Here is a 27,853-nt window from a genome sequence, read left to right on the forward strand (position 1 = left end):
ATGGGGGGTTGGTGGGGGGGGTTGGTAGGGGAGGTTGGGGGTTAATGGGGGGGGGGGTTGGTGGCGGGGGGGGGGAGTCTCATCCTCTCTCACGCCGATTGGCTGGGAATGACCGCGCCCCTCCTGGATGTGGGAGGAGCCCGCCGTCAACCGCGCCCGCCCCCAATGGACCCACGTGGTGGTGCTGGGGGTTTCAGAGTGGAGCCCAAACAGCGGTGGACCCGGAGGGCGATAGCTCAGGACGCAGCTCCCCCCCGCACGACCTGTGTGTGTGTCTTGTCCTCAAGAGAACTCGCAAGGGGACGCGTGAGCCTCGCTTCGAGCGTGCTCGCCACCCCCCCCGTTACGCGCGGCCACAGGTAAGAGTTGCCACTTTTCATTTGTGTTGTTTTACGGGGGAGTTTCATTGCCATGCGAATTGTTATGGAGGTCGAGTGCAGTTTTGCCGTGTGTGTGTGAATTCTCATGTTTGTTTGTTACGCTCGTTTCGCTCGTTTTCAACAGGGTCCTGCCGAGTGTATTTCTTTTTAGCAGCAAGGGGCAATGACTGATATTTCAAGACTACCGTTTGCTTTTTTTCGCGGATAGTTTGGTTTTATTCTCCGAAACGTGGATCATCATCACGCAAGGCGCACGATGGGCCTCTCTTGTGAGTGACGGCTCTGGATCTTGAACGGCCCCCACACCTTGACAAGCAAGTGGCTCATTTGAATTTGCAAGAAGCAGCAGCAGCATTAATCAGGGCGGGCCGCACGGAGCGAACCCGTGAAAACTTTTGCAACGGGCGGCGTAAATGCGAACCTGACTATAAATGATGTAATGTATTTTTTTTATTTTCTACGTGACTTTACCGAAAGAACCAAGGAGTAATTCCTGCAGTCACGAAAGTTACAAATACAGTTATAAATTGGTACTCAGATTGTAAATGTTGTGGCTTGGCTCTCCAACACACCGGGTGTGCTGTACTCGTGACGAATTGGCCACGTTCTGTTTACGTGACAACCCTTACTCGTTGGCTGTGTCGGGTGGTGGCGGGTTTAACGACACATTTATATATTTACGCGATCCAACCCCCCCCCCCAAAAAAAAAAACCTCTATTATGGTTCGTTGTGTGTATGCGCATTTGTACTGCACGGTATTTGTTGTGACTTTGTGTCGCAGTGGTTGACGGTGCGTGTTCGGTCACCCTTGCAAATGCGACCCTGTCTGCCCATGGCCTCTGGAGTTGTGTCGCTGCTGGGTTCAACTTGAAACTTGAATTCGAGCTGTTATTCAGTCCACACGCTCCGTTGACTTGAATCTGGGAGGTGGGGAGGGGGGTTTGCCTTGGGCTGCTTGGGGGCGCCGTCACCTTTCGCTTGGTTCGCTCCCCTTCTATCACCGCCACGGCCACATCCCCCTCCCGTGAGTCCACTCAGCCGCTCGATCACTCACTCACTCAGACGTGAGAGTTGTCACTTTGCGGTGTTCGCTGTAGGACTTGTTTTGACTTTAGGCGTGATGTCCTCGATCGCTGGTGGGGATACCAGCGGTGGTTAGCGACCAATTACGGTGACGGCTAATACTGGAACTGGTTCTGGACCCCCCACCCCCATCACAAACCCACGTAGGTCAACTTAGCCTCAAATGAATACCGAGCCTGCTGCGATGTGTATACCATTGATTGGCTCGGGACGGCCGCCAATGTTTGGCTAGCCATCGGACAAAGACGGTCAACTGCATGCGCTTATACGGCCGTCTGGAACGCTCTTCCCTCCGATATATTAGGAAGCCACTGGGAGCTATGCGCTTTGAAATAAAGTCTGAAAGCTCATTTCTTTTAGAACTGCTTATCGCGTTTAGTTTGCTGTCCTTCCCCGCCACTTCAATTAGCACGGTTGGATACGTACAGTGCGAAAGAAGTTCAACATGTTGTACATACAAACATCAGCACTGGGGAGAGAAAGGCGACCGGGCGTGGTATTGTCCGGTCTTTCCGGCCTTTATGGGCACTTTCCACAACCCTCTGCTCAATTCTGTACGGGGGATCTTTGTCTTTGTGTGGCAGTTCTTCCTGTGTGCCGTGCACTTTCCGTTGGGATTAAAAACAAATTTCACGGAATAATTTTCCGTCCCTCCTCCCGTGCTTCACCGCTTGCGATTATAATTATTAAATATTTTATAATAAATATTAAATAAAGCGTCTCCACTGCTTTGTCAAAGCGATGGTGCGCGTCCCCCGAGCCAAGTGGTGGGAATTCCGCATTGCACATTCCCTTGAGTGGCCTTCCCATAGAATAACCACTGGAGGGTTTTTTGTTGTTGTTGTTGTGTTGATGAAATTGGTACTCGCTTTATCGACCCCGTCGGGAATGATGGGCAGTGTCGAACGACAAGTGGGATTTGAATAGATAGATTTGTGAATCCACGCTATGCTCTATGCATATGGTCCTCAGTAATCCACATTCTCTGTCAAATAAAAAAGCAGACTATATGCCCCCTGCTCATACCTGTCCCTCCGCCCAAAAAAAAGTATTTTACACATCCCATCAGCGTCACAGCCTTCACTGGGAGTGCATATATTGAGACCGGTTTTGACATTCAGTGCCTTATCAGCAGAGCCACGGCTGCCTGAGCCGATTGTGCGCTATGAACAAAGTAATAATTTGTGCTTTGTTCACTAAAATCGCCCGAGTTAATGCAGCACTGATGTCCTTTTGGGCTCATTATTGTCACATTCGGGCCGCTTGAATGTGTGGGGTTGATCATTCACCAGAGTGATAATTAACCAAGCCACACTGCTCCGTAGACGTGCTTCGCACGCACAGTGACCTTCAGTCAATCCACTGCTGAATGAGGGCCTGTCGTGAGCCAAGGGCCAGCCCTGGTCTCTCTTCGCTGCCCTGACGGCAGTGGGGACCGCTCTGAACCGTGTCCCAAACTGCACGGGTTCGTTGGGGGTGTGTGTGAACCACTGCACCACTCTCTCCCCACCCCCCTATTAAGTAGATATTACAAATTTTGTACACTAATAATATTAAATGTGCCGTATATTAACCAGGGTGGTTTTTTTTGTTTTTAAAGCTGACACGCGTTGTTTGAAAATGCCACGGTAATCATTGACTTTTATCATCCGTCACTTTTTTGTCGCTCAGGGTTGGAGCGGCACACGAAGCTGACTTTCGTGAACGGATTAAACGACAGACGTCAGCTGAAGCCCCCATCGTCGTAGAAAGCCGGACCGCCACGTTTGATTTTACAAACGCGGACGATACGCTTTCGTTTTGGAAGGCCGCGGCGTGCCGAATTGACGTTGGCGGATTTGTTGAAATCGAAGGAGAAAAGGTTTCGGGAAGAACCGATCACCGCAGACCGCCGCGATTCATCTCTGCCCGCGACATTTGGCATTCCGCAAGCGAGGGAAGCCCGCGAGATGCCTGGGCGTTGGCGTGGAGCCGTACGACATGCCCACGGAGAGGACCACCGTTGAGACGTGCACGCTTCAGATCCGGAGCGTTGGCACCCACGCTGGTGGTGGCAGCCTTGGCTGCACGTGATAACGGAACCGGCGTTCTGTAATCGGCTCGTCGTACGATCGTACACCGCCCGCCCCCCCCCCCCACCCCGCGTGCATGCGACAGTTTTACTGGGCCGTGGTTGTGCTCTCGAGAGTGGTGCAAAGCACAGAGGACCCACACTTGGACATCGTAGCCAGCTGGGTACAGGTGGCAGCCCACGGCAAAACTCGAACGTAGACCCAGGCGTCTCGTGTCAGCGTGGCGTCGAGAGGATCCGCGTATCCGTCACCAGCGGCCGTGCTGATTCTACTTACCCCTAACCACCTGCTGGTGTGGCAGAGGTAGCTGCTGTGAGTGGCCAAGTTAACGATAAACTTTAATAATAAAATCACTGGGGGGGGGGGGGGGGGGCACTGAATAAAGTGGCTACAAACTCCAACCCGAGCTGCAGAAAATACAGGTCCTACTACTACGCCAGCTTAAATTGTCATACGTTTAACTTCATGATTCACTTTATCTCTCAATTGGCTTTGAACAAAAGCGGTCGAATGCGGCGTGACAAACGGATTTAACTGGAGGAGTTCTGAAGCTCTCTGTTGGGTCTCCCGTGCCTTGTAAAACAAAAAAAAACGTAAATCATAACAAGGAGCGTAAAAATATTTATTTCGTAGAATTTTTCTTTTCTTTCATCGAGCCTGCACGAAAGGCCACCGCCGTCGGCTTCATGAACAGCGCCGCCGAGTGGAAGCCGGCGGCGCCACGCACGCCCGACGAGCGATGAAGAGGCGGAGGTCGCCGCTCGGGATGTCCCTGGCGACGGGCCACCTAGCCTGGTACGCGACGGCTCTGCCGCTGCCACTGCTGCTCCTGCTGCCGCTGCTGCTGCCGCCGGTTCGCGTCGCCTGCCAGGACCCGGCGGGCGCCGGCGTTGGCGCCGGGAGGCCCCCGGGGCGGTACGACGCGGCGGCCCTCGGCGGCCTGGGGGCGGCTCGCGCCGAGGACGACGCCTTGGAGCTGTCCTCCGGCGTTGGCGCGCGGCGCTGCGAGCCCATCCGTGCGGCGCTCTGCCAGGGCCTGGGCTACAACGCGACTCGCGTGCCCAATCCCCTGGGGCACGAGAGCCAGGCGGACGCGGAGCTCCAGCTGCAGACTTTCACCCCCCTGGTGCAGTACGGCTGCTCCGCGCAGCTCCAGGTGAGCGACTGGCGGTGGCGGCGGCGCCGTGGCGGTGCTGCTGCTGTCGCGGTGCTGCGGAGGTGGCGCGGTGATGGTGCGGTTGTGGCGCGGTGGTGCTGCGGTGGTGGCGGTGGCGCCGCGTCACGATCGTGTTCACGAGTCAAAGTGATTTCCTTCTGAGTCATTGGCTTGCAGCCTCGAGCCACTGCTTCAAATGTTACATCCCGACGGCAGGGGCGAGCCCATCCATAGCACAACCTCTGTTGACTTACCCACAAAGTGGAACTAAATTTATTGACCAAGGAGAGATGATGGGCTGAGTCAACCCCCTCCCGCGCCCCCCTCAATCAGAATACGAACTCGTGATTGCAAGTCGCTCGCTCTTCCCACCTTGCCAGCTAGCGACGGCGGTTGGTCGTGACACCGTCTCGGCTCAAGCCAAAGCCTCGTGCAGCTTGCGGCCTACAGGCCCGGGCCTGGTCTAGGACTTCAAATCCATGATTGCAAAATCTCCAGTGTGCGCCTTGTCAATTCCCCTTGTGTTTATATATGAAGGCTTTGCACAAATACACAGCTGGTAATGTTGAATCCTTTACAGCCCGGTGGATGTTTGGTTTTGTTCAGCTCCACGGCCATCGGTCATCTTTGTGTTCATCGCAACCCCCGCCACGTTCATCGTCGCTGCGTCTGCATCTGTGCTTGGGCCGTTCTCCGCCCTCTGTCCGAGACATGCTGCCAAATGAACGCAGCTCACTCTGATCGTCTTCTCTCTCTGTACTTGCCTCAAGGGGAGAACTTGGATATCTGATTCATTTAAGTAAGTAATCGATTACTCAGCTGATTGGATAAGTCATAATAGAATCCTGCGATAGGCCACGTAATAATCTGGCCTAATTTAGGCCGCAAGACCCTCCAACACCCGACAAAATGCACAAAACGTCAAATTGTAACGTGGTGTACAAGCGTTTAGGGCGGGCAATTGTTATTGTCTCACATCACCGGGAAAAGTGGAAGAACGACCCTCGCAAACCTTAAACGCGAGTAGCCAGTGCGGTGCACGTATAAAACATCAGCGTTGGGGAGACGAAGGGGGCCGGGCGTGGCGGTGCCGGCCCACCTGATCGGCCCTCTCTCCGTGCCACGGACGGCCTTCAATCAGTCGCTTCTCGTGCGTCCGACGAAAACGCTTTCTTTGATTGGTCCACACCCGAGACAGCTTTTCTTCGAGCCTAGTCTCCATTGGTGTTGGACCAGAAGACGCCAAAAAGCTTTTCTTCGAGCCTAGTCTCCATTGGTGTTGGACCAGAAGACGCCAAAAGGCAATGGAGACTAGGCTCGAAGAAAAGCTGTCTCGCGTGTGGACCAATCAAATTCAAGAAAACGCTTTCGTCGAAAGGCTAACTCGGCGGACCTCCCTCCCGTCTGTCGCGCGCCGGCAGTTCTTCCTCTGCGCCGTCCACTTCCCGCTGTGCGCCGAGGCCGTGCCGGAGCCGATCGGGCCGTGCGCCGGCATGTGCCGCGCGGTGCGCCGCCGCTGCGAGCCCGTGCTCGTCGACTTCCAGTACGCGTGGCCGCCGGCGCTCGCCTGCGACCGCTTCCCCACGCACAACGAGCCCGAGCACATGTGCATGGAGGGCCCCGCCGAGGAGGAGGACGAGGAGGGGGGCGAGCAGCGGGGCGACGCCGCCGCCGGCAAGGATGGGACCGCGGGGGCCAAGGGGAACGGCGCCGGCAGGGTGAGGTCACGCGACAGTGGGGGCGGTGGTGGCGGTGGTGTCGGTGGCGGTGTCGGTAGCGGTGGTGGCGGTGGTGGTGGTGGCGGTGTTGGGAGTGGTGGTGGTGGTGGCAATGGTGGTGAACCGGTACTGGGCCTCCCCTAGGTTGACTCAGCATTAAATGAGTACTTGGTGCGGTTGTGTAAACATCGTCACTTGGGAGACAAAGGCGGCCGGGCGTGGTGTTAGCCACCCGCCCCCTCGTGTGCCGTGCCAGCCTTAATAGGTGCCACTCGCTAACAGCACTTGCCTCAACAGCCTGTTAAGGCTACACGGGGGATCTTTGTATTTGGTGGTGGTGGCTTCACGTTGTTTGTGTGACGCCGTGATTGACGATGGGGCGAGCGATTCTCTCCCACGACAAATTGTCGCGGATTAGCCGTCATGATTTGAGAATCTTGATTGACAACGGGATACCCAATCATCCCTCCCACTGGTACGATGGGTTTTCGGGTTCTACCCCTCCCCCCCCTCCCTCGTGTTAAAGGCATGAATATAGCGAGGTTTGAGGCGTGGCTGGGAATCTTAGTGGGCTCGCCAGGTTCGTAAGCACAGTGCACTATCCACTGCAGTGCATTGCAGCTCACAAGTGACAGAGCTCATGATTAATGTCAGGTGGCCCACTTCAAACACCGCCAACAGCAGCAGCAGCAGCAGCCAGCGACACTCTATCATTGAGGGAGTGCTTGAGCTGCTCAGTTCAGTTGCTGAAGAAGCTCCCGGCACGTGTAGCGAAACGCCGGACATCGTGCTGAACAGCACGCGGCGCGACCCGGCAACGCATCGGAGAGAGTGCAGCCGCGAAAACCTCCTTCTTGTTTCTGCCGTTCCACATCGTGAATAAATGTCTCTTTTTTCATTCATCCCAATCGGCCACACCGGCTTCTGCGAGTGATTGCATCAGCAGCATTCGCTTGAGGACCCGTATCTAACAGAGAGGGTTCTAAATGCCAACAAAGGCCCTTTTTAAGGGCCGGAAACAGGACCCACGTCTGCATGTATGTACGTTGAACTTCTTTCGCTACGAATGTAGCCAAGCGTGCTAATCGGTTGGCTACGTACGGTAAGAGGAGCCCTGCCCTCTAAACACATGGCAGTTCACCAGCATTGGCTTTGACCAAGCCTGACATGCTGAAGGGACAATAAATGTCAAAATCCGGTGCGCACTTTGCTCGTATGAATACTTGCCGAACAAAAACATTTCGCCCAGAAGGACGTGCGGCTGATGGGATGTGTCAAATAAAAAGCGCTTGTATTTTTGTTTGCCGCGGATACATGTACAGCAAGCGGGCAGTGAGAGCTGGCGGTAGTGGGAAGCCTCCCTCCCGGTTTATAATTAACCCAGGTGGCTGCCGTGGTTCAGGTTTTACATTCCCATTTATAGGTCATGCATTGCACGCTAGTGGTTGTACGTTGATTATTCCAGGTTAGCCGTTAGACATGTGCAGTGTAAGTGAAACACATGAACACTCGCACACCACAAGGTTTATTATAGAGTCTCCATCAATCCATCCTTTCTCACCGACCAGTGGCGTACGAGCTTCAGCAGACCCAAATCGACTCCGAATACGTTCCACGGCGACCTGCTGCCGTACCCGCGTGTCAAACTCGCGCGGTTTTGGGGGTCTCTCGCCCAAAGACGCTGGAACACGCCACGGGGCTCACGTTCGGGATCCGTCCCCGAGTCTGAGACAGTTCTGCAACAGACTAAAAAAAAACGGTGTTGCTGTTGTTTCAGAGAGCCTCCTTCGATGTGTGATCAACAATAATAATAATAATTTACATTTACTTGTTAGGCGCCTTCCACTAACGTCTCAAGGTGCCTTGTAAGAATAAGGAAAGGCCAAGAGAGACGGAGAAGCTAAGTAGAATAAAACTGACTCAAGAAGATGTGCTTTTAAGACGAGACTTAAAAGTATCCACATTATCGGATAAACTAATTTCTAACTGGACTCATAAGAGTGCACAATGACCAATGTTTTATTTATACTTCACTGTAACACCGAGTGTGCCTTGCATGGACAAATATGCCAGGTTTTTTTATATTTTCCAAAAAATCCACCAAATCTGAACCCAGATACCAAATTTCGGACGATCTGAATTTAGATTTTTTTTCAGATTGACCCAGAAGTTTGACCTCTGGACTCCGCGTGGGGTCTGGTGACATCACCGTTGTGAGCACAAAGGGACGTGAAAAATGTGAATCGTGGTTAAAACCCGAAAAAAAGAACCAATATTGCGTCCTGATATATTTTTCCTAGACCGCACAGGTGGCAACCCAAGCAGTCACCCGTAATTTAAATCCTCGTAGTGATTTGAGGGTGTCAGCCCAGTCATTAATGACTGCACAAGAAATCGTGCTTTTAAAACAAAAACTATTGCCAATAGATTGTTTGGTTCCTTGCAGCTCTGAGAATGATTGACGTGCGATGATGAACACTTGTCTGCGCAGAATATATCCGGGTTAACTTGGCGTTGGCTCATAGCCTCAGCTGACTCGCGGCTTCACTTTGGGCCATTCTACTCGGGAGCTTGATGCCAATTTCAAGGTCTGCTAGCTCTGACGAGAGGGCTTCAGGGACATTAAAATACTGGATGTGAGGCATTATGAAATATCATAGTAAACCAGCAAACTATATATGTAAAAGTATTTAGTCAGGGTTATTTATATATGACGTATTGCTTGTCAACACGAAGCAAACATAACCATCGAAATAGGCCTCGAAATAAATCCTCTTGTATGCAGTTTAATTAAACTGTGAAGGCTCTCTCATGGACACAACCACTACAAACTATTATTTAACCTAGGCTGTTCTTTTAAAAACAAGTACGTAAGCGTATAAATTATTACACAGAGGCAATTCAAACGTACGGAGACAGCCCAAAGCTTGCAGGTGTGTGTTTGAAAACATTTTACAATTTGCTATTCTATTCATGCGTACGGCAGCGACGTGTTCAGAAACGAGATGCCTTTGTCAAGGTCTGCTGCTAGCCACGACGAGAGGGAGAGAGTTTGCGTAGTTTTTGCTGTTACCTCCTTCATTGCAGGAGTGCAGGCCATAGTGGTTTGCTATACGGTCCGTAGTTTGTGTTGCATGGCCACAATCGTACAACTGCGGTTTGACTTTCATATTCTATTGTGCACATCGGCTGTTGATGTTCTGATGCGGTTGATCGTTGTTCCACCAGTGTCTTCGAGGAGGAATGTCAAAGCCAGGATGTGCGATGTTTGGGTCTCGAATTAGGTGTTTATTCGGCACATCAACTTTCTTCCGCTCCGTTTGCCGGTGTTCTTCCGGCTCTGGGTGAGAATCTAGAAGTCTGGTCTACAATTCATTATTCGAATAACTTTTAAAATCATCGATTATTTACATTTTTGTGGTTACGTTCACAAGGGAGTGAAGTGGTATGGAGTTAGAAGTTCAGCGACCTGGACACTACCAAGGTCAAGAGGTCATCGCGTCCATTACAAAGTGACAATTCACAGACGTTTTTCAATCCTCTGCTGGATGAACGTTTTCCCCACACGATGTCGATCGTGGATGTTTGACCATTCTTAACCACGCTGGTCGGCGCAAGTGCCCGTCTCTGTCACCTGCTCCCCTCCTCCACCCTGCACCACGTGTCCCACCCATAATCTCCTCCTCTTCCCTCCTTTCTCCCCCCGCCCCCCCCCCCCCATGGACAGTGTTCTCCCATCAGATGCACACATCTGCAATGTGTTCTTGGCTCTTGTGAAGCTCCGATCCCAACACGCAACTCGCTTAGCCCGTTCCTTGGATAGCCCAAGTTAAATGGTCAAGGTTCCACCTCCCGTTCAGACCAGCAATGGGGTGACGATCATCGGCAGAGGTTGTCCTGAGCGAGTGTAGTGTAAATTCCCCGTTCTCATGGCGGAGGCCAGTCTTGCCACAGGGATGACCACTTTAACACGTTGGGTTCAAGTAAGACGTGCGTCGTAAACCCTCCTCCACCCGGCACGGCCAACCGTTACGATTGATTTTGGCAGTTGCCACGAATTTTTTGCAACTGCCTGATGATGCTGGTTGCGACTACAAGCGAAGTCATCCATGTGGTGTGGATCGCTCTCTTCAAAGCAGCACTTACAGTGGTGCTGTTGAGGCAGCGATAAATTGGCCCCGTTTTGTCCGCGTGACAACTTCATTAATTGGGCTGTGTCGGGTAGATGGGGGTTTTACGACACACACATTACTCACGCCATCTGACACGAACATCTATTTTGAAGGGTGACCCACTGCTGCCTCCCTAAAATTAGGTACTTATTTTATTGAGTCCAAAAGAACGATGGGCTGAAACCACCGGGATTTGAGCTTGCACCCTTGTTGACTGTGACTCAGGCGCTGTTGTGTTTAGTGCCGGCTGTAGCCCATACTGGCAGCTGAAGGGGAGCCTATGACAGGGTGAAGACTCGCACCTCTGGAATTTGGTCCCCAGCTGCAAAGGCCCAGCCCAGACCCAGAACAAGCTCTGTACCAGAAATCACACAGGGCCCATTCTGTCCTCGCGCACGATGGCAGCGCCAGTGTGTTCAGGAGCTAAGTGCCAATGTCGGGGCCTGCTGGCCATGACGAGAGGGCTTCTCTCGTCATGGCCATCTTCTCAAAGCCCACCCATGTTGTCGTGTTACCTTAAACACAACTAATACTGTACTATCATCTAGGCGCCATCGGTGGCGAGATGTTAACTCCCTCGCTCGGTATGCAGGAGGTCGTGCATTCGATCCCGACCCTGATGCCTGCTGTGTCTCTCTGCCCGTGGTCACGTAGATTTTTCCTCTGGGTCCTCCGGTTTTTCCCTCTATATTTAGAATCGACACGCGTTTAGACTATTTGGCTGCTATAAATTTCCACACCACTTCATTGAGCTATCATTTGTGATAGCAAGGTGGCTTCTGAAAAGAGCTAGATAAGCTCAGTGGGCCTTACCTGGTAAAATAAAGGAAAAAATAGTCGAGTTGAGTAAATGGAGGTCGTTTAAAAACAAAAGGCCCTTTTAAAGGGCCGAAAGCAGGGCCTTGCCTAACAGAGCGGGGGTCCTCACCTACGAAGGTTTTCGCAGGTCACCAGTGTCTGGTCCAAGCGAGCCCGCCTCTGCTGAATGAGACGCTGAGTGTCAAAACCCATTCCAGACTCCTTGCTCGTGTTCAAGCGACGCTGCTGAATTGTATGCAGTCCCGCAAGGCTTTGCCGGCTGATGGAATGTGTAAACACGTAGATTTTTACGTGGAGGGATAGGTATGTGAAGGGGGCGTTATCTTCCTCTGAGTTACGTTGTTACTTTTTTCCTCCAGAGACATGCTATATACACCAGGCTCAGGCTATTTGAATAGAAATACAGTAAGATTGAGGTGGTTAAAAATAAATATCTTTTTGTTATCTAAAGATCACTGCAAAATGTTAATTATTATTTATCCGTGTATCTTTGTTACACACAAATTGCACAATTTCCCCCCCCCCCATAGTGAAAAGGGATAACAAGATGACAGATAACAGGTTGACAGATAACAGGCTGACATTTAACAGGATTACGGATAACAGAATTACGGATAAGAAGATGACAGATAAGATGACGGATAACAGGATTACGAATCAATGCTGGTGCGGTGCCAAATATCTATAGGCAAGGGGATGCTCTCCTTAAGCTCCTTAAGCTCTGATCGTAGTCAACCTTTGGTGACCCCTGGCTCTCCCTCTGGTGACCCCTGGCTCTCCCTCTGGTGACCCCTGGCTCTCCCTCTGGTGACCCCTGACTATCCTTGTGGTGACCCCTGGTTATCCCTGTGGTGACCCCTGGTTATCCCTGTGGTGACCCCTGATTATCCCTGTGGTGACCCCTGGCTCTCCCTCTGGTGACCCCTGGCTCTCCCTCTGGTGACCCCTGGCTCTCCCTCTGGTGACCCCTGACTATCCTTGTGGTGACCCCTGGTTATCCCTGTGGTGACCCCTGGTTATCCCTGTGGTGACCCCTGATTATCCCTGTGGTGACCCCTGGCTCTCCCTCTGGTGACCCCTGGCTCTCCCTCTGGTGACCCCTGACTATCCTTGTGGTGACCCCTGGTTATCCCTGTGGTGACCCCTGGCTCTTCCTCTGGTGACCCCTGGCTCTCCCTCCGGTGACCCCTGGCTCTCCCTCTGGTGACTCCTGGCTCTCCCTCTGGTGACCCCTGACTATCCTTGTGGTGACCCCTGGCTATCCCTCTGGTGACCCCTGGCTCTCCCTCCGGTGACCCCTGGCTCTCCCTCCGGTGACTCCCCCCCCCCACCCCCCCACTACCCGGCTCCTCCCCCGCAGTCGCCCGGCGGCCTGGACTCGGACTCGAGCTGCCACTCGACTGGGGGCCTGCTGCACCCCGACCGCTTCGTGTTCGTGCAGCGCTTGGGCGCGTGCGTCCCCCGCTGCGCTCCGGCCACGCCGGGTCCCCGCGCCGCCTTCCTCGAGGCGTGGATGGGCGCGTGGGCTGCGGCGGCGCTGCTCGCGTCCGTCGCGGTCGCCGCCACCTTCCTCATGGAGCCGGCGCGCTTCCCCTACCCGGAGCGGCCCGTGGGCTTCTTCGCGGCGAGCCACGCGGTGCACGCGGCGGCCTACGTGGCGAGGCTCGCGCTCGGCCACGAGCGGGTGGCGTGCGACGCCGCGGTGAGCCACGGCTCCCCTCCCACCTCCCGCCGTGCCGTGCACCGGCTCGTCGGCGGTTTGACCCAGGGGGGTCGGAAACCGAAATGACGAAGAAGAGAGACATTTTGTTTCGAATTTTGTTAAAAAGAAACCAACTCAATATTTCAAGAGCCGCCGCAATGCGCGTGAATACGAGGCGGTGGTCCTTAATAAATAACGTCACGGAGCAGCCCTTCAAGAGACGCGTGCGGCTCTGGAGCAGCAGGTTGCCGACCCCTGGGTTTACCACTACCTCTGTCCATCTGTCCGTCCCTCTGTCTGTTTAGGTTAGGGGAGCTCAGCAAAAATTAGTTGCAAAGCCTACGTTTCCGGGGGAGGCTTCCCAAAGCTGCCACCACCAAAACACCTCCAAACAAGCTGATGTCATCGCTCTAGTTCTGCAGTTTGTTAAATGGTCTTGAGCCTCACCTAGGTTGACTTGGCCTTCAAATAAGTACCTGGTGCAGTGTAAAAAAAAACATCAGCACTGGGGAGACGAAGGCAGCCAGGCGTGGTGCTGGCCACCGACCCCCCCTTGTGCCGTGCCGGCCTTCATAGGTGCTCGCTAACAGCACTTTCCCTAAAGTCTGTTGCGGGCTATACGGCAAGGATATGTTAATCTTCTACTCAGCCCTTAGGAACTGCTGAGCCCCAGAGCGACGTGGTGACCACCTCGGTGACAACGACGGTGACGACTTTGTCCCTCTTGCTGTGTCCCGGCTTGCAGGGGAGTGACCTCTTCATCACGCAGGACGGCCTCAGTAACTCGGCGTGTGCGGGCCTCTTCCTCGCCATCTTCTACTCCTCCATGACTGGAGCAGCTTGGTGGACGATAACAGGTGACAGCCACGGCAATCTGGAGCCACTGCATTCACCGAGGCCTATACACCGAGGCCTGTAAACCGAGGCCTATAAACCGAGGCCTGTAAACCGAGCCCTGTATACCGAGGCCTGTAAGCCGAGCCCTGTAAACCGAGGCCTATACACCGAGGCCTGTAAACTGAGGCCTGTAAACTGAGGCCTGTAAACCGAGGCCTGTAAACCGAGGTCTGTAAACCGAGGCCTGTAAACCGAGGCCTGTAAACCGAGGCCTCCCACTGACGTCTTCTCCACGGCCGAGCATCCCAGCCTGGGTGAGGCTTAACTCATTCGGGGCGGTGATGCTGCCTTTGCGGTCGGTGCGTTCACCGCTTGTCTGCAGAGGTTCATAGTTCGGATCCCGGCAGACTGCCCTGGTTAATACTGCGATGTGTTTTAACTGTAAAAATACAAAGCGCTGTCTAATCATTCACAGTGGACCTTAAAAATCCTGTGACGTCATTTTGAAAATAGTAAGCCACTGTGTGCCCAGCGCTGTGGTCCAAATGAAAGATTACTTGGGAATTACTGAATTGAGATTACACACAGCGACAACATCGCCCCCCGACAGCGAGACAACTGCACTTAACCCTTTGCGAGTTGCAGGGTGACGTTCCGATGACGTACGTTATTATTCATCTTCAAGGGTGGAATGTGAGGCTGCGTGGCCCAGCAGTTGAGTGAGCGGCTCACCCGTTGGGAGTTCGCACCCGCTGAAGAAGCTCCCAGCACAGTGGAGGCGAAACGTCGGACATCGTGCCGAACAAACATCCCGAAAGCCTATCGAGTGGGTGCAATCTGGTGAACTCGGTGTCGCCGATGCGGTACCTAGCAACGTGGGTAGTATCGTTGACCTTACGTCTCACGGGCGTAGTGATGCTCCACGGTGAGGAGGCGGCGGGGAGACGCGCCGGGCGGCGCGGTGACGCGCGGCAACGTCGACCGCCTAACAACCCAAACGGCTCCCGCTGCAGGTCTCTCCTGGTTCCTGTCGGCGGGCCTCAAGTGGGGCCCCGAGGCCGTGGCTCAGCGAGCTGCGCTCTTCCACGCGGCGGCCTGGGCCCTGCCGGCGCTGCAGGCCGCAGGGGTGCTGGCGGCGCGCGCCGTGCGGGCCGATGCCCTCACCGGCACCTGCCGGGTCCGCACGGACAGCCTCGGGGTCCTTGCCGGCCTGGTGTTGGCACCGCTGGCCCTGTACCTCATCGCGGGCGCCGTCTTCATGGGTACGGTAAACGCTTTGTGTGTATAACTGTGGGGGGTGGGGTCCCGGTGGCTACGTCCACATGGCCCAGCGTGGTGAAGTATGGTCAAACAAAAACCCACGTGATGGATTGCGGCGGATAGAATGCCTTCGTGCAGCAGTGGGTTTACAAAGGCCGGTAACATTGTGAGTCGCATTTAGATGAAGTATAAATAAGAAGAGGCTTTTATGAAACGATTTCTTTGCTGACTAGATAAGCAAAGGTAAAGGTGCAGCCCGACAACTGTTTGCTCACGCCACTGCCTACTCTTCCACGCCAAGCAGGTGTCTTGTGATTCACAGTCAGAATCTTTATTTACACTGCAGCAGGAATCCGATGAGCTGTGAAGCTCTTTTTCACAGATGTCTAGGAGGAGCACGGGCTCAGAAATTCACAACAACAAGCAGTTACAAAAACACGATAGGAGTGCAAAGTATAGGAAAAGCTAAGCGAGTCACTAAATATGAATAAAAAGTATGTAGGTACAAATTACATAAATACATCAATTCTGCACCTCCGATCGGCACTGTTGGCTATGTATGGTGCGGTTCAACATGCATACAATTGGTGTCGATTTTTCATAATGGCTCTGTCGAGGTCAATGAGTCGGCAACCCTGTAGCTCCTTCCCACTGGCACATCGAAACCTCGCTCGTGTGGCGCCCTCGTGGTTGTGGGTGGATCTCCGTGGGCCATTTGGGGCGAGCCGAGCCAGAGAACAACCGAACCTTGAAACTCCGGCCTCACAAGAGGCCAGAAGCCTCGCACTTCCTGAGCAGGCGTGCCCGGTCGGCTCTTTACCACCCCCGGGGAGCAGCTCGCTTGCACGGTGTGAAAATCTGCGTTCGGTACCGGATTCAAGTTTTTGGGGGTTGCGTGTCTCTCTCGGGTGATTCATAATGGCCTTGGCAGAGACATTGAACCAGAGCAGCTGAGATCCTGGATATGAATTGGGTGCCGTGGTGGCGAAATGTTAACTACCTCGCCTGGTATACGGGAGGTCGTGGGTTCGATCCCGACCCTGACCCCCGTTGTATATTTGGAGGTTGTTTGTCTCTCTCCACGTGGTCGCGTGGATTTTTTTCTGGGTCCTTCGGTTTTTTCCCTCCACAATTAGAATCAACATCACGCATTTAGAGTATTTGGCTGCTATACATTCGCACGTGATTAAGCCACTTTGTTGAGCCACCATTTGTGGCCAGGTTGCTTCTGAAAAAGAGCTACATCACTCAGTGGGCCTTTCCTGGATGTTAAAGTTTAGTTTTACAATCCAGGCCGCAACCACCCATGGCTTAGCCACCAGGCTTTCGGTTGTTGTGAGCTTTATGTTCTCAGCTTGGCCACCAACGACCACACGAAATAAACCGGAGTATTTATTCTATTCAGTTTCGGCCAAGCTCAGTGTGCACGCACAGTTGACACGAGGTGAGCCGGTCCTCTTGTTGTTTCCAACGGCACTCCGAGATTCATTGCACGTAAGCGCCATAAAAAAACACAAGCCCCACTTGCTCTTAATTGCCGGGTGAGTCGAGGCCACTGAGCAGGCATGGAGTAAAATCACTTTGCTCGCTTCCGATACGCACGCAACGATTGGTACGGCATAAGAATGAATTATTGACAATCGAGTCAATGATTTCAAAGTGCGAGTTTTCGTTTCCTCCAGGTCAATAGAGAGGGCTAGAGAGACTACCAACGGGGCAGTAGAAACGAGACGGGGAACTAAAGGTGAGGCCTGCGAGAAACAGGAGAGGCCGGATGGGGAACACACCGGGCGCACGAGATGGAGAACACAAACTGGGCGGACGAAAGCGAGAATCGAACTCTTGCATCGAAACGCGGTCCTAGATCGTGACGGTTCCGCGGGCTGGCAGGGAGAGGCAGTGGGAGTCACACTGTGATGCACACCCCGGGGCCCAGAGACTCCCTAACTAAGCCAGGGGTGGGGGGTGGGGGGGGGAACCTTCGTCCTTTGCTCAAGAAGCAGCACCGCGTACGCCTCCTTCCCATAAGAATGTCTCTCAGCGCAACAGAATATATACGAAAGTAATTTTTGCACATCCCATCAGCCCCCCACACGGCCTTGTGGGAGTGCATCATTTGACGTTAAAAAAATGGTTTTTAATTGATCTGGCTCAGCCCAGTTCTTAGAACGCCGTTATTTAGAATAGTCGGTGAAGTTAAGTTTACTGTGTTTAACCGGGTGACAACCCCCGTCTTTTCGCAACGATGGCCACTGGACAGCATTGTGAGATGCAGCAGTAGATGATGTCAGGGTCCGAGAGGTCCACAGGATTTGTCCTGAGGTGTCATCATCATCTTCTGGAGTCACCGTCTGTGTCTCCAAGTTGCGGCTGGTTTCCTACAGTGTGAGTTTCTAATAGCAACACAACTCTGATAGCAACGCAACTCTGATAGCAACGCAACTCTGATAGCAACGCAACTCTGATAGCAACGCAACTCTGATAGCAACGCAACTCTGATAGCAACGCAACTCTGACAGCAACGCAACTCTGATACCAACGCAACTCTGGTAGCAACACAACTCTGTACTGCAGGATCCCTTCGTATTCAGTGGTCTTTGCAAGAGTTACCATACACACAGACAGACAGACGGATGGATGTACAGGTGAACGGATGGACAGACAGAAGGATGGACAGGCAGACAGATGGAAGCACAAATGAACAGGTAGACGGATAGATGGGCGGACAGAACGACGGACGAACGGATAGTCACGCGACTGCATCTCGTCGGTTCGCCACTGACTGCCTAACAACGCCGCCGCCTCCTCCGCCGTCCCACGCAGGCGCCAGCATCGTGTCGCTGACCCGCATTCGGGCCGAGCTGCGTCGCGACGGGCGCAAGCAGGAGAAGCACGAGCGTCTCACGGGCAAGCTGAGCGCCTTCGCCGTGCTCTCGGGCGCCCTGCAGGCCGCCTGGCTTGCCTGCCTCGCCCGCGACCTGCTGCTGCCCCCGGGCGACCTCCGCTACGGCGGCGCGGAGGAGGAGGAGGAGGACGAGGAGGAGCGGGAGGAGGCGGTGGCGGCCGTGGCGCTGGCGTGCCTGCGGATCGCGGCGTCGCTCTTGCCGGCCGTCGTCTCCGTGCTGTGGGTGTCGTCGGGCAAGACGGCGCGCGCCTGGGGGCGCTGCCTGGCGGCCGCCGCCGCCGTCCCGCAGGGCCGCGGCGGGAGGGGCCCGGCGGCGAGGGATGGGTGGGTGAAGCCCGGCGCGGGGGAGACCGCCGTGTGATGCCCGCCCGCCCGCCCGCCCGCCCGCTCGTCCGCCGGGATAGTCCCGCCAGAGCGAGAGGATGTGCCGCGGCGACCCGCTCAGTCGCCCGTCAAGCTTTGCACCGATTCCGGACGGGACGGGTAACTCTGTTTTCCGGACTCAAGTAATGGGGGGAAGACGCCCGCTTGCAGGGCCGTCCCGAGGGTGCGGCGAGTCGCACCGGCCGCCCCGGACCCCGCGGCCCCGTATGGATGGCCCGTGCCTTGCTGCCTGGAACTGCTGCCAGCGCATGTACAGAAGTCGACCGTAAATAAAAAAAAAATGAGGCATGCAACTCTTTTTCGGAAGCGACCTGGCCACGAATGACCGCTCGACGAAGTGGCCTTATCACGTCGAAATTTCATCGCAGCCAAATACTCGAAACGCGTGGCGTCGATTCTGCACGCGGAGGGAAACACCGGAGGACCCGGGAGAAAAATCCACACGACCACAGGGAGAGAGACACGCAAACTCCCAAAATGCGATATCGGATATAAAAACTCCGATATAAATTATTCCGACGAAGTTTCACCGACAGTTCCCCGATCTTCACGGGAGTGGAAGGCGCGCTTCGTGCTCGGCGCTTGGTTCTCAGTGCTCCGTGCTCAGCGCGTGTCGTTCGCAGCGCTCGCGGCTCCGCAGGCGGAGGAGCTTCTGCGTCCATGGAGCGTTCCGCAAAAAAACGCTCAACTCGGTGAACGTATCAACGCCATCAATTAAATCTTCAATAGCGCTTGCAATGGTGAGACTTTTGGGCCGGTGCTGAGCAATGGCGATTTAAAATAGAAATGATAATAACAGATTCTTCCCCTCGACGGCCCACCGATTATGCCACCGCAACAACGCGCACCTTCCGTGAGCGTGGATGCACTGTAAACGTTTGCCCGCTCTGCCATCGATTGCCCAACCGAGCCGGTGATTCGAGACTTGTTTCGCCCCCAAGGCTTTTCCGGGCGTCCTTGAACTCGCGACCGCTGTGTCGAAAGCCATCACGCGTGGCGCCGTTACGACGACCGTGGCTCCAGCTCTGCAGAGTGCCCCATTAGGCCCAGCGGGGTCCACCCTTCACCCATGGCTGAGCTGCGTAAAATAAAAGCCACCGCGTGGGGTTTTTCGCGCTCGCACTGCGCGGAACTCTGCGACCGCGCGCTCTCAAGTTGTTGCCGCGCTTCGTTCGCCACGACGTCCCGACGTCTCGTTCCGCGTCCTGCCTGGCGGGAGCCTCTCCAGGAAGCGAACGGGGCAGCTCGCGTTATCCCTCGTGTCCAGCAGCGGCTGGCAATGGCTGTACCAGCACGTGGAGCGGAAACGTCGGACGTCGTGCCGAACGGCGCTCGGTACGGTCCGGAAAACCCCCCGGGAGATGGTGATGAAAGCGTTCGCAATGCCACACTGTGAATTCTCAACGTCGCGTCGAAGTAAAGCCGGCGAAAATAAACGTTCCAGCAAATAAACGTAACTGGAGTTGCCGTTGGTTTTCACACCTGATGATGGCTGCTGGTGTTGCAGTCGAAAACGTCGTGAGAATTTTATTGTTTTAAATATTTTATTATTTTATTGTTTCCCTTCAACGTGACTTTACCGAAAGAACCAAGAATGTGGAGTTGAAAGGTTTATTTTTGTTTATTTTTCTTCGCGCGTAGGTTAACTTCTTCTTACATTTTTTGCGTCGACTCAAACATTAATCAATTCGACCGTTCAACCTCCTCGAGAGCGCGCCTGAGCGGCGCGCTCGCGCGCTCGTTCTTGGGGCGCGCTGCGTGCGGAGCGGCGACGACACGCGGTGCCTTGCGCACGACGGCCCTGGCGAAACCTCGGGTTCGATATCCGTCCGAGCGCCATCGTCAGCGGTACGTCAATATCCGAAACTGTCCCGGCCTTCCCCTGGACCGACTCGGCCTCGAGCGAGTGCCTGGCGCACGAAGCGAGACAGAGCGGGGCTCCGCGTGGCGCTGGCCGCATTGCCATCCCGCCGCCGTGGCGCCTGGCGTGCCGGAGGTCGTGGGTTCGATCCAGACCCCGACGCCCGTGTCATCGGAGTTCGTGTGTCTCTTTCCCCTTGGTCGTGTGGATTTTTTTGCCATCCGTTTTTTTTCTCTCTCTCCACATTTAGAATAAACGTGCGTTTTTAAAGTATTTGGGCTGCTTTGAATTTCCACGTGATAAGCCACTTCGTTGAGTGATCATCTGTGGGCAGGTCGCCTCTGAAAAAGAGCTATATAGCTCAGTGGGACTTACGTGGTCAAATGTAAAAGTTTCGTTGAGTTGACCTTAATAGGTGCTCCCTAATAGCGCTTGCACCTTGTCTGTTTCCCCTCTAGCTCCCATCATGCTTTTCTTGTTTAGTTTTCCTTCCAGCACACCTCTGATTAGCACAGTTGGCTACGTACGGTGCAAAAGAAATCCATCGCACTGTAATACATACATCTTTATATGCTGTGTGCGTGGTGTACCCGAGTTCTAAACAACGCGTCCAGACGTTGCGTCTCCCACCCGAAGACGACACAAGTTACGCGCAGGCCTGGTCCGCCCGGCCGGCCGGACCTGACTGGCCACGGCACGACGGGGGGCGATCGTTTCACTTCTGCAGTTTATCCCCCGGGGAGGGGCGGGGCGGGGGAGCAGGAGGTCGGAGGGGACATGGGGCTGGAGCTCGTTAGGTAGAGGGCCGGCCTTCTCTGTCGTTCCCAAAGCGTTTCCCTTGCGAAGAGGAAACCGCTTTGGGGAAATTGGAACGCGCGCTTTGACGACTCTCCCCCTCATACCCCCCCACGCACCCCGTCCCCAACACGGCCCAACTCCCACCCCAGGGCCTTCGCTCCCCCTCTCCGGCGAGAGAGGTGGCTTGCCATGCCAGCGTACTGATAAAGAGAATGCAAATGTTATCATGTACAGCCCTTTGTCAATCCGCTGCTGGAGTGAAGGCCTACCCTGAAGCTTCGGAAACCAAAACAACAAGAAGAGCCAAAAAAAAATGTATTTGGTAAAAATGAAAAAATAAAAAGCCCTTCAAAATTTCAATAATCCGGCCACAATGCACTGTGTGGTGACTACGAGACGGTGGTAACGTCACGACGCGGTCCTTCAAGAGCCCCGTGGCCTACCCGCTCCGTGCCCGTCGTTGAGGTGGTTACGTGAGCCAGTGCTGGTTGGGGATCAGGGGACCCAGGACAGGCATGTATGCACGTTGACACGGTGGCGAGATGCTAACTACGTTGCCCAATATATGCCGGAGGCCGTGGGTTCGGTCCCGACCCTGACGCCTGTATATTTGGAGTTTGCATGGTCTCCCCGTGGTTGCATGGATTTTTCTCCTGGTCCTCGGTTTTTCCCCTCCACATTTAGAAGCATGCGTTTCCCGTATTTGGCTGCGATAAATTTCCACATGATAAGCCACTTCATTGAACCATTATTTTTGTCCAGGTCGCATCTGAAAAAGAGCTTTCGAGTTCGGTGGGTCTTACCTGGTAAAATAAAAAAAATAGTTTAGTTTCTTTCGCATCGTACAAAGCCAACCGCACTAATCGGTGGTACATATATCATCACTCGCCACTGAAGTTGGCCAACGCGAATCACTCGACCAACGCTTCGTCCCCAAACGGAGATATTTAACGACACGTACTGCCAAACATGGCTGGACGTGATTCTGTGAAACGATTAGCGAATAATTCGAACTGTACAAGAAGACATTTGTGCAAGCGTCTTGACCTTGTGTTCCTGCGGCTGGAATGCGTGACTCGCAGGGCAAAGGTCGCGAGTTAAAATCCCGGTCCAAAGTCGAGAAAAGTCAACGGTGGTTGTTCTTTTTTTGGTCACGACTCGATGCCAGCAACAGGCGCCCGAGGGCGAACCATGCAATCGGCGCCCCTCCCCCACTCCAAAACCCCAAGGGCAGATCTCGGCTGAGGTTTTTTGGTAAACTGGGAAACATTCGTCCCCTGTTTTGCGTTTGAAGTTTTTTTAAGCGTGTTTTTTTTTAAACAGAGGCGTAATTATTCGGTTCGTACGTCCATCTGTCCAACTAATAAATTATCAGAAATGTTGAGAAATGAATTACGATTCATATTCCCTCTACGCGCACAGGAATTGAAATAATGAAATCTTTTTTTTATTTGAAGCTTTCGTGACTGCAGGAATCCATACTCTTTGGTTCTTTCGGTAAAGTCACGTAGGTAGAAAAATAAAACAAAAAATAACATACTTGACTTTACCAAAAGATCCAAAGAGTAATTAAATCTTTATTTTATTTCTATATTTTTTATTTCAATTTTTTCCTCGAATTTGATGGCCCCCACTTAATTTTGCGCCCGAGCCAACCACCTCATTTGCCTATATAGACAGGCCACCCCCTGCATGAAATGTGGAATTTCCAACACTTGTGCGGAACTTAAAATGGACGTGAGCGACCGTCCCATGTTCCTTTGAGCAGTTAGCACCGTTTAAATGCGTACGAGTGTCAACGTAATGCTGTGGATAATTCGTAGGCCTTTTGTGGAATGCATTGCATTGGAAGGCTTGGTGCGCTGGTGATCGACAGACTCACCGCTGGTGTCTTACATGCCCTGGTTTAACTAGAGGATGTTTACAAAAACAAAACGATCATGAGCGTCATTGTGCAGAATATAGGCAACAAAGCAAATCTCTCCCTCCGCGTAAAAAATATCACTTTTTTTTACTTTCTACGAGCCGTACGGCCTTCGACGCAAGTGATTAGTTCGTGTTATTTCTCACGTGCAGTTGCGTTGAACTAGGACCGCTATCTTAAGAGAGAAAGGTCCTTGCCGACAATCGTCTCGCAGTTCGCAAGCATTGGTTCAAACGAGCCGGGCTCTCTGATGAGACGCAGAATCTCGAAACCGGTCCGGAGTTTTGCTTGCGTCAATTTCAATGTTTCTGAAATTGTGGACTCTCGCGTTTGTAAAAAGAAGAAAAAAAACAATCACAATACTTTTATATTTTAATGTGGAGCCATGGAAGCAAGATAACGGAATGATTTTTAACGCCGCTGCGTGTAAATACATCGGTGTATCCATTTTTGGTTGAAGCACTTTAAAAATACTATAAACTAAACTTTTTATTTTACCAGGTAATGCCCACAGAGCTATATAACTCTTTTTCAGGAGTAACCTGGCCACAAATTATAGCTCAAGGAAGTGGCCTATCATCATGTGGAAATTTATATCAGCCAAATTCTCAAAACGCATGTTTTTCATTGTGGAGGGAAAAACCGGAGGAACCCGGAGAAAATCCACGCGACCACAGGGAGAGAGACACGCAAACTCCAATTATACAACAGGCATCAGGGTCGGGATCGAGCCCACGACCTCCTGTCTACCAGGCGAGGCAGTTAACATCTCCTAGCCACCGTGATGATGATGAGAGACGCAAACTCAAATTATACAACAGGCATCAGTGTCGGGATCGAGCCCACGACCTCCTGTCTACCAGGCGAGGCAGTTAACATCTCCTAGCCACCGTGATGATGATGAGAGACGCAAACTCCAATTATACAACAGGCATCAGGGTCGGGATCGAGCCCACGACCTCCTGTCTACCAGGCGAGGCAGTTAACATCTCCTAGCCACCGTGATGATTATGAGAGACACGCAAACTCCAATTATACAACAGGCATCAGAGTCGGGATCGAGCCCACGACCTCCTGTCTACCAGGCGAGGCAGTTAACATCTCGCCACCTTGTAGCGCCCTCCATTGCGAGTTGTCCGTTAACTCCCAGCCACGGCTAACATCAGTGTCACGTGTGATACGTTTTCTGGGGCAACATTTATTTTTCGACAAATAAATTCAACGCAGTTTTACCATCCCAAGCGCTCTTCTGGATTAAGCCTTGGACTCCCAAACGCAATTGCGGTTTTTATTTTTATTTTCTGTCGGCCTTGCTCGTTTATGCCTCCCCGGTTTACGGCGCGTGGGGTGCGGTCGCCTTTTGAACCGCCCTCTTGCCCCCCCCGCCACCCCACCACCACGCGCCCTCGCAGCAAACACGTGCTAAATAAAAAAACAAATTCAACGGCAAAGCGCCATGCCAACGGAACGACCAACAATGTCTGGCACAGAGCCGTTCAGCCCAAGCGCTCACAGGGAGGGGAGGGGGGCGAGTTGGGCCGGCGGGACCTCGCTGACACCGATGGGGCGGCTGCGGGAGAGGAAAGCCTCACCGAGTCTCAAGACTCTTTTTTTTTTGTTCAAGAGGGTCCTGCCAGGTTTTTTTGGCGGTGCCACGGTGGCGAGATGTTAACTACCTCGCCTGGTATGCAGGAGGCTCGTGGGTTCGATTCCGACCCTCATGCCCGCTGTGTATTTGAAGTTTGCGTGTTTTCCCCGTGGTAGCGTGGTTTTTTTCTCTGGTTTTTCCCTCCATGCTGAGAATCAACGTGGTATAAATTTCCACACGTTAAGCCACTTTATTGAGCTATCATTTGTGGCCAGGTCGCTTCTGAAAAAGAGCTATATCGCTCAGTGGGCCTTACCTGGTAAAATAACAATTATTTAGTTGGCAGTAGGGCACGATGTTACTGCTGTGTGTGATCCCAATTCGATAACATGGCAGATCATGTGGGATGTTTTGGCCAATACCAGTTACGTTACCATTGGTTGAATAAAGAGCCTTGCCATTACTACACACATACTGCTCTTTGGTGTAGCTTTTTGCGCCAAACGGGTTTTCATATTTTATGCAGAGTGCTCTTGACAATAACATTTGATAATCCGGCGGCATTTGCTTCGCGAGTCTAACTGGTGATAAGATCCAGAAGTTTGAAACCGGTCCAGAGTTTACTTGCTCAAACCGAATGCTGCTTTAATGATATTGGTCTGGAAATCCGAGAGGCTTACCGTATGAACTAGACCAGGGGTCGGCACCCAAAATAACAAAAAGAGCCACTTTTTTCGAATTCGTAAAAAAAAAGCTCAAGATTTCAAGAGCAGCAATGCACCGTGTTGAATACCAGACGGTGGGTTCCTTGATAAATAACTTCACGGAGCAGTCCTTAAAGAGCCGCACGCGGCCACGGAGCCGCAGGTTGCCCACCCCTGGACTAGACAATGTTTGATTTACGCGTGGATACATAGCGCGAAGTTGTTTTTGCACAGTCGTTTTCACGACCCTTGCTGCGAGAGGGACGTCAATCCATTGCGAGTTGTTCGTTAGCTCCCACGGCTCACGTCGGTAGCAAGTGACGTGCTTTATGGGACAATATCGGGGCCACCTTTCTTTTATTTCTTTTCATGAACAAATCAAATTGACGTGGCAAAGCTAGACATTTTGGAGATGTGAAATTATTGAATATGCTCGTTGATCTCTGAGGAATATTTTGAATGCTAAATTCAAGTGTTTGAAAACTAATATTACCGTAACATCACTCGAGCGCATAGATGCAGCGGTGGAGATGGACATCAGTTGATTTTGGAAGGACTGGTTTAAGCCATAGGAAAGTGGAATTTACACTAGCAGCTGAGTGCCCCCCCATTGAACTGAGGCATAATGATAATGTAATTTACCCAGGAAAGCCTAAAAGAGTCTAAAGCCTCCTTTTCAGGAGAGTCCTACATTGGGGTATTTGGCCAATTCAATGTCAAAAAAATGTTCTTTAGCGCTGGGAAGGAAAGAGAAAAACCGAGGAAAACAAACACCTCGCTTATGGAAGGATAACGCTCAAAAAAGTCCGCAAAGATGGGTTCATGAACCCATCTTGCTGTACTGCGACCTCCTGGCTACCCAGCAGCCCAAACGGGCTAGGTAGATTGACAAATCTCTACGTGATCCGCAAACTCCTGTGCCGGATTAAAGCATACATCGCCGTTCTGGTCTCGCAACAAAGGACAACCTGGTCCCCGCCAGAGGAATGTGGAAAATCCACCATTGGCTGTGGACCAACATCTGAAAAATCTCATTAAAGACAAGCGTTTGAGTAGAATAATCTGTACATTGTAAACTGTACATATGTAATGGAAATCAGAGCAATGAGTTATTGACATTGTTTGGATGAAAGGATATACATTTTAAGTTAAATACATTTGCTGTATATAATATTTACTCTCATAAATACAATATAAAGAGCGTACAGATGTGTTATTCTGTGCCCTTGTGTTATTTTGACGGTTCTAACCTCGTTCATCTAATGATAACGAACAGCTCTTAGTCCGCTGCTGGTTGAAGGCCTTCTCACGTGGTGTCGATCAATGGGGGTTGTTTGACCATACTTCACCGCAACTGGCCACTGCGGGTCCATGAAGGAGGTAGAGGAGGGCGAGGAACAATTCAGATATCGCTCGCCCACTGATGCCAGCTGTCGTCAGGAATTCAACTTAGGTCGCCAGTTTAACACATAGTCGTAGGACTTTCGCGACCAATATTATCCATGATAGAGGGTTTTTTGGGGGGGCTAGACCGCGTAAATATAAACGTGTCGTTACACCCGCCAACATGCGGCACAGCCAAGCAGTAAGGGTTTGTCACATCGACAAAAAGCGTGGGAACAAAAGGAAACAGGAGGAGGATGTCTCCACAACTCTGGCTGTCGCCTGATGAAGCTGGTTGTTATTCAAAAATAAAGGTTTTTGGGTTAGATCGCGTTATTTATAAATGTGTCGTAACCCTCCACCACCCGACACGGCCAATCGGCAAAAAAGTGTCACGTTTACAAAGGACAAATAGTTAACTATTTTAGTCCCACCGGTGTGTTGAAGAGTGAATCAACATCATTTAAAATTTGAGTACGACGTTTCGCTGGTAATTACATCCAGCATCATCGGGGAATTCGCCAGAATGGTAAAGCCCTCACTTGCTCTCGGTCTTAAATAGAGCAGTAGGGTGACGTCATCATTTAACTCATTTCAGGTGCAGTGATTTGAGGCGGAGTGGGGGGGGGTATTATTATGAATAATATTGGTCGCGAAAGCCTACGTGTTAAAGCTGGTTGTTGTAATTACCGGCGAAACATCCCACTCGAATTGTAAATGTTGTGGGTTCACTCTCCAACACACCGGTGTGCTGAACTATTAACGAATTGGCATTATTTGTTTACGTGACAAACCTTGCTAATCGGCTGTGTCGTGTGGTGGCTGCGGGTATAACGACACGTTTGTATTTTCGCGATCTCACCCCAAAACAACCTCTTATGGATCAGGTCGCCAGGTTCATCACGCAGTGCGCCAACTATGGCACCACCCCTTGCATCAAATGAACAACCACAAAAAAACTCAACACATTCGTCAATAGCATAGTGACCTCAAAAGGAAAAATAAATATAATGGGCTATACTTTTGTTATTGCCCGAAATGTCGCTTTTTTCCCTTTAAGGCCTCAGTGTTATTTTATCAATAAAATTTCAGTTCAAACAAGTCAA

The 27,853-nt window shown here is 52.4% G+C and overlaps 1 protein-coding gene across 2 annotated transcripts; it reads left to right on the forward strand.

The window, feature by feature from the left end:
* The first annotated feature begins 100 nt into the window (after nt 1–100).
* On the forward strand, nt 101–27,853 carry LOC116952981 (frizzled-4-like). 2 transcript variants are annotated; one of them, XM_032972760.2, is made up of 8 exons: nt 101–359; nt 589–649; nt 3,136–4,692; nt 6,114–6,410; nt 12,762–13,103; nt 13,849–13,960; nt 14,954–15,202; nt 18,024–27,853. In XM_032972760.2, exons 3-8 carry the CDS (start codon nt 4,276–4,278, stop codon nt 18,464–18,466), a joined length of 1,860 nt encoding a protein of 619 aa, XP_032828651.2. In that variant the 5' UTR covers nt 101–359; nt 589–649; nt 3,136–4,275; the 3' UTR covers nt 18,467–27,853. The 2 variants fall into 2 exon arrangements, with proteins under 2 accessions (XP_032828651.2, XP_032828650.2); XM_032972759.2 differs by lacking the exon at nt 589–649 and having other exon boundaries at nt 103–359.

The sequence above is a fragment of the Petromyzon marinus genome, chromosome 49 (assembly GCF_048934315.1).
Source record: "Petromyzon marinus isolate PM22_M1 ecotype Great Lakes invasive population chromosome 49, UKy_Petmar_22M1.pri1.0, whole genome shotgun sequence".
NCBI lineage: Eukaryota > Metazoa > Chordata > Hyperoartia > Petromyzontiformes > Petromyzontidae > Petromyzon > Petromyzon marinus.

Bases quoted from the DNA above. Each gene is read 5' to 3' on its own strand.
- LOC116952981 (XM_032972760.2), top strand. From the start codon at position 4,276: ATGAAGAGGCGGAGGTCGCCGCTCGGGATGTCCCTGGCGACGGGCCAC. The intron at 6,411-12,761 runs GTGAGGTCACGC...CCTCCCCCGCAG, and splicing joins AGGGGAACGGCGCCGGCAGG to TCGCCCGGCGGCCTGGACTC. The intron at 15,203-18,023 runs GTACGGTAAACG...CGTCCCACGCAG, and splicing joins CGCGGGCGCCGTCTTCATGG to GCGCCAGCATCGTGTCGCTG.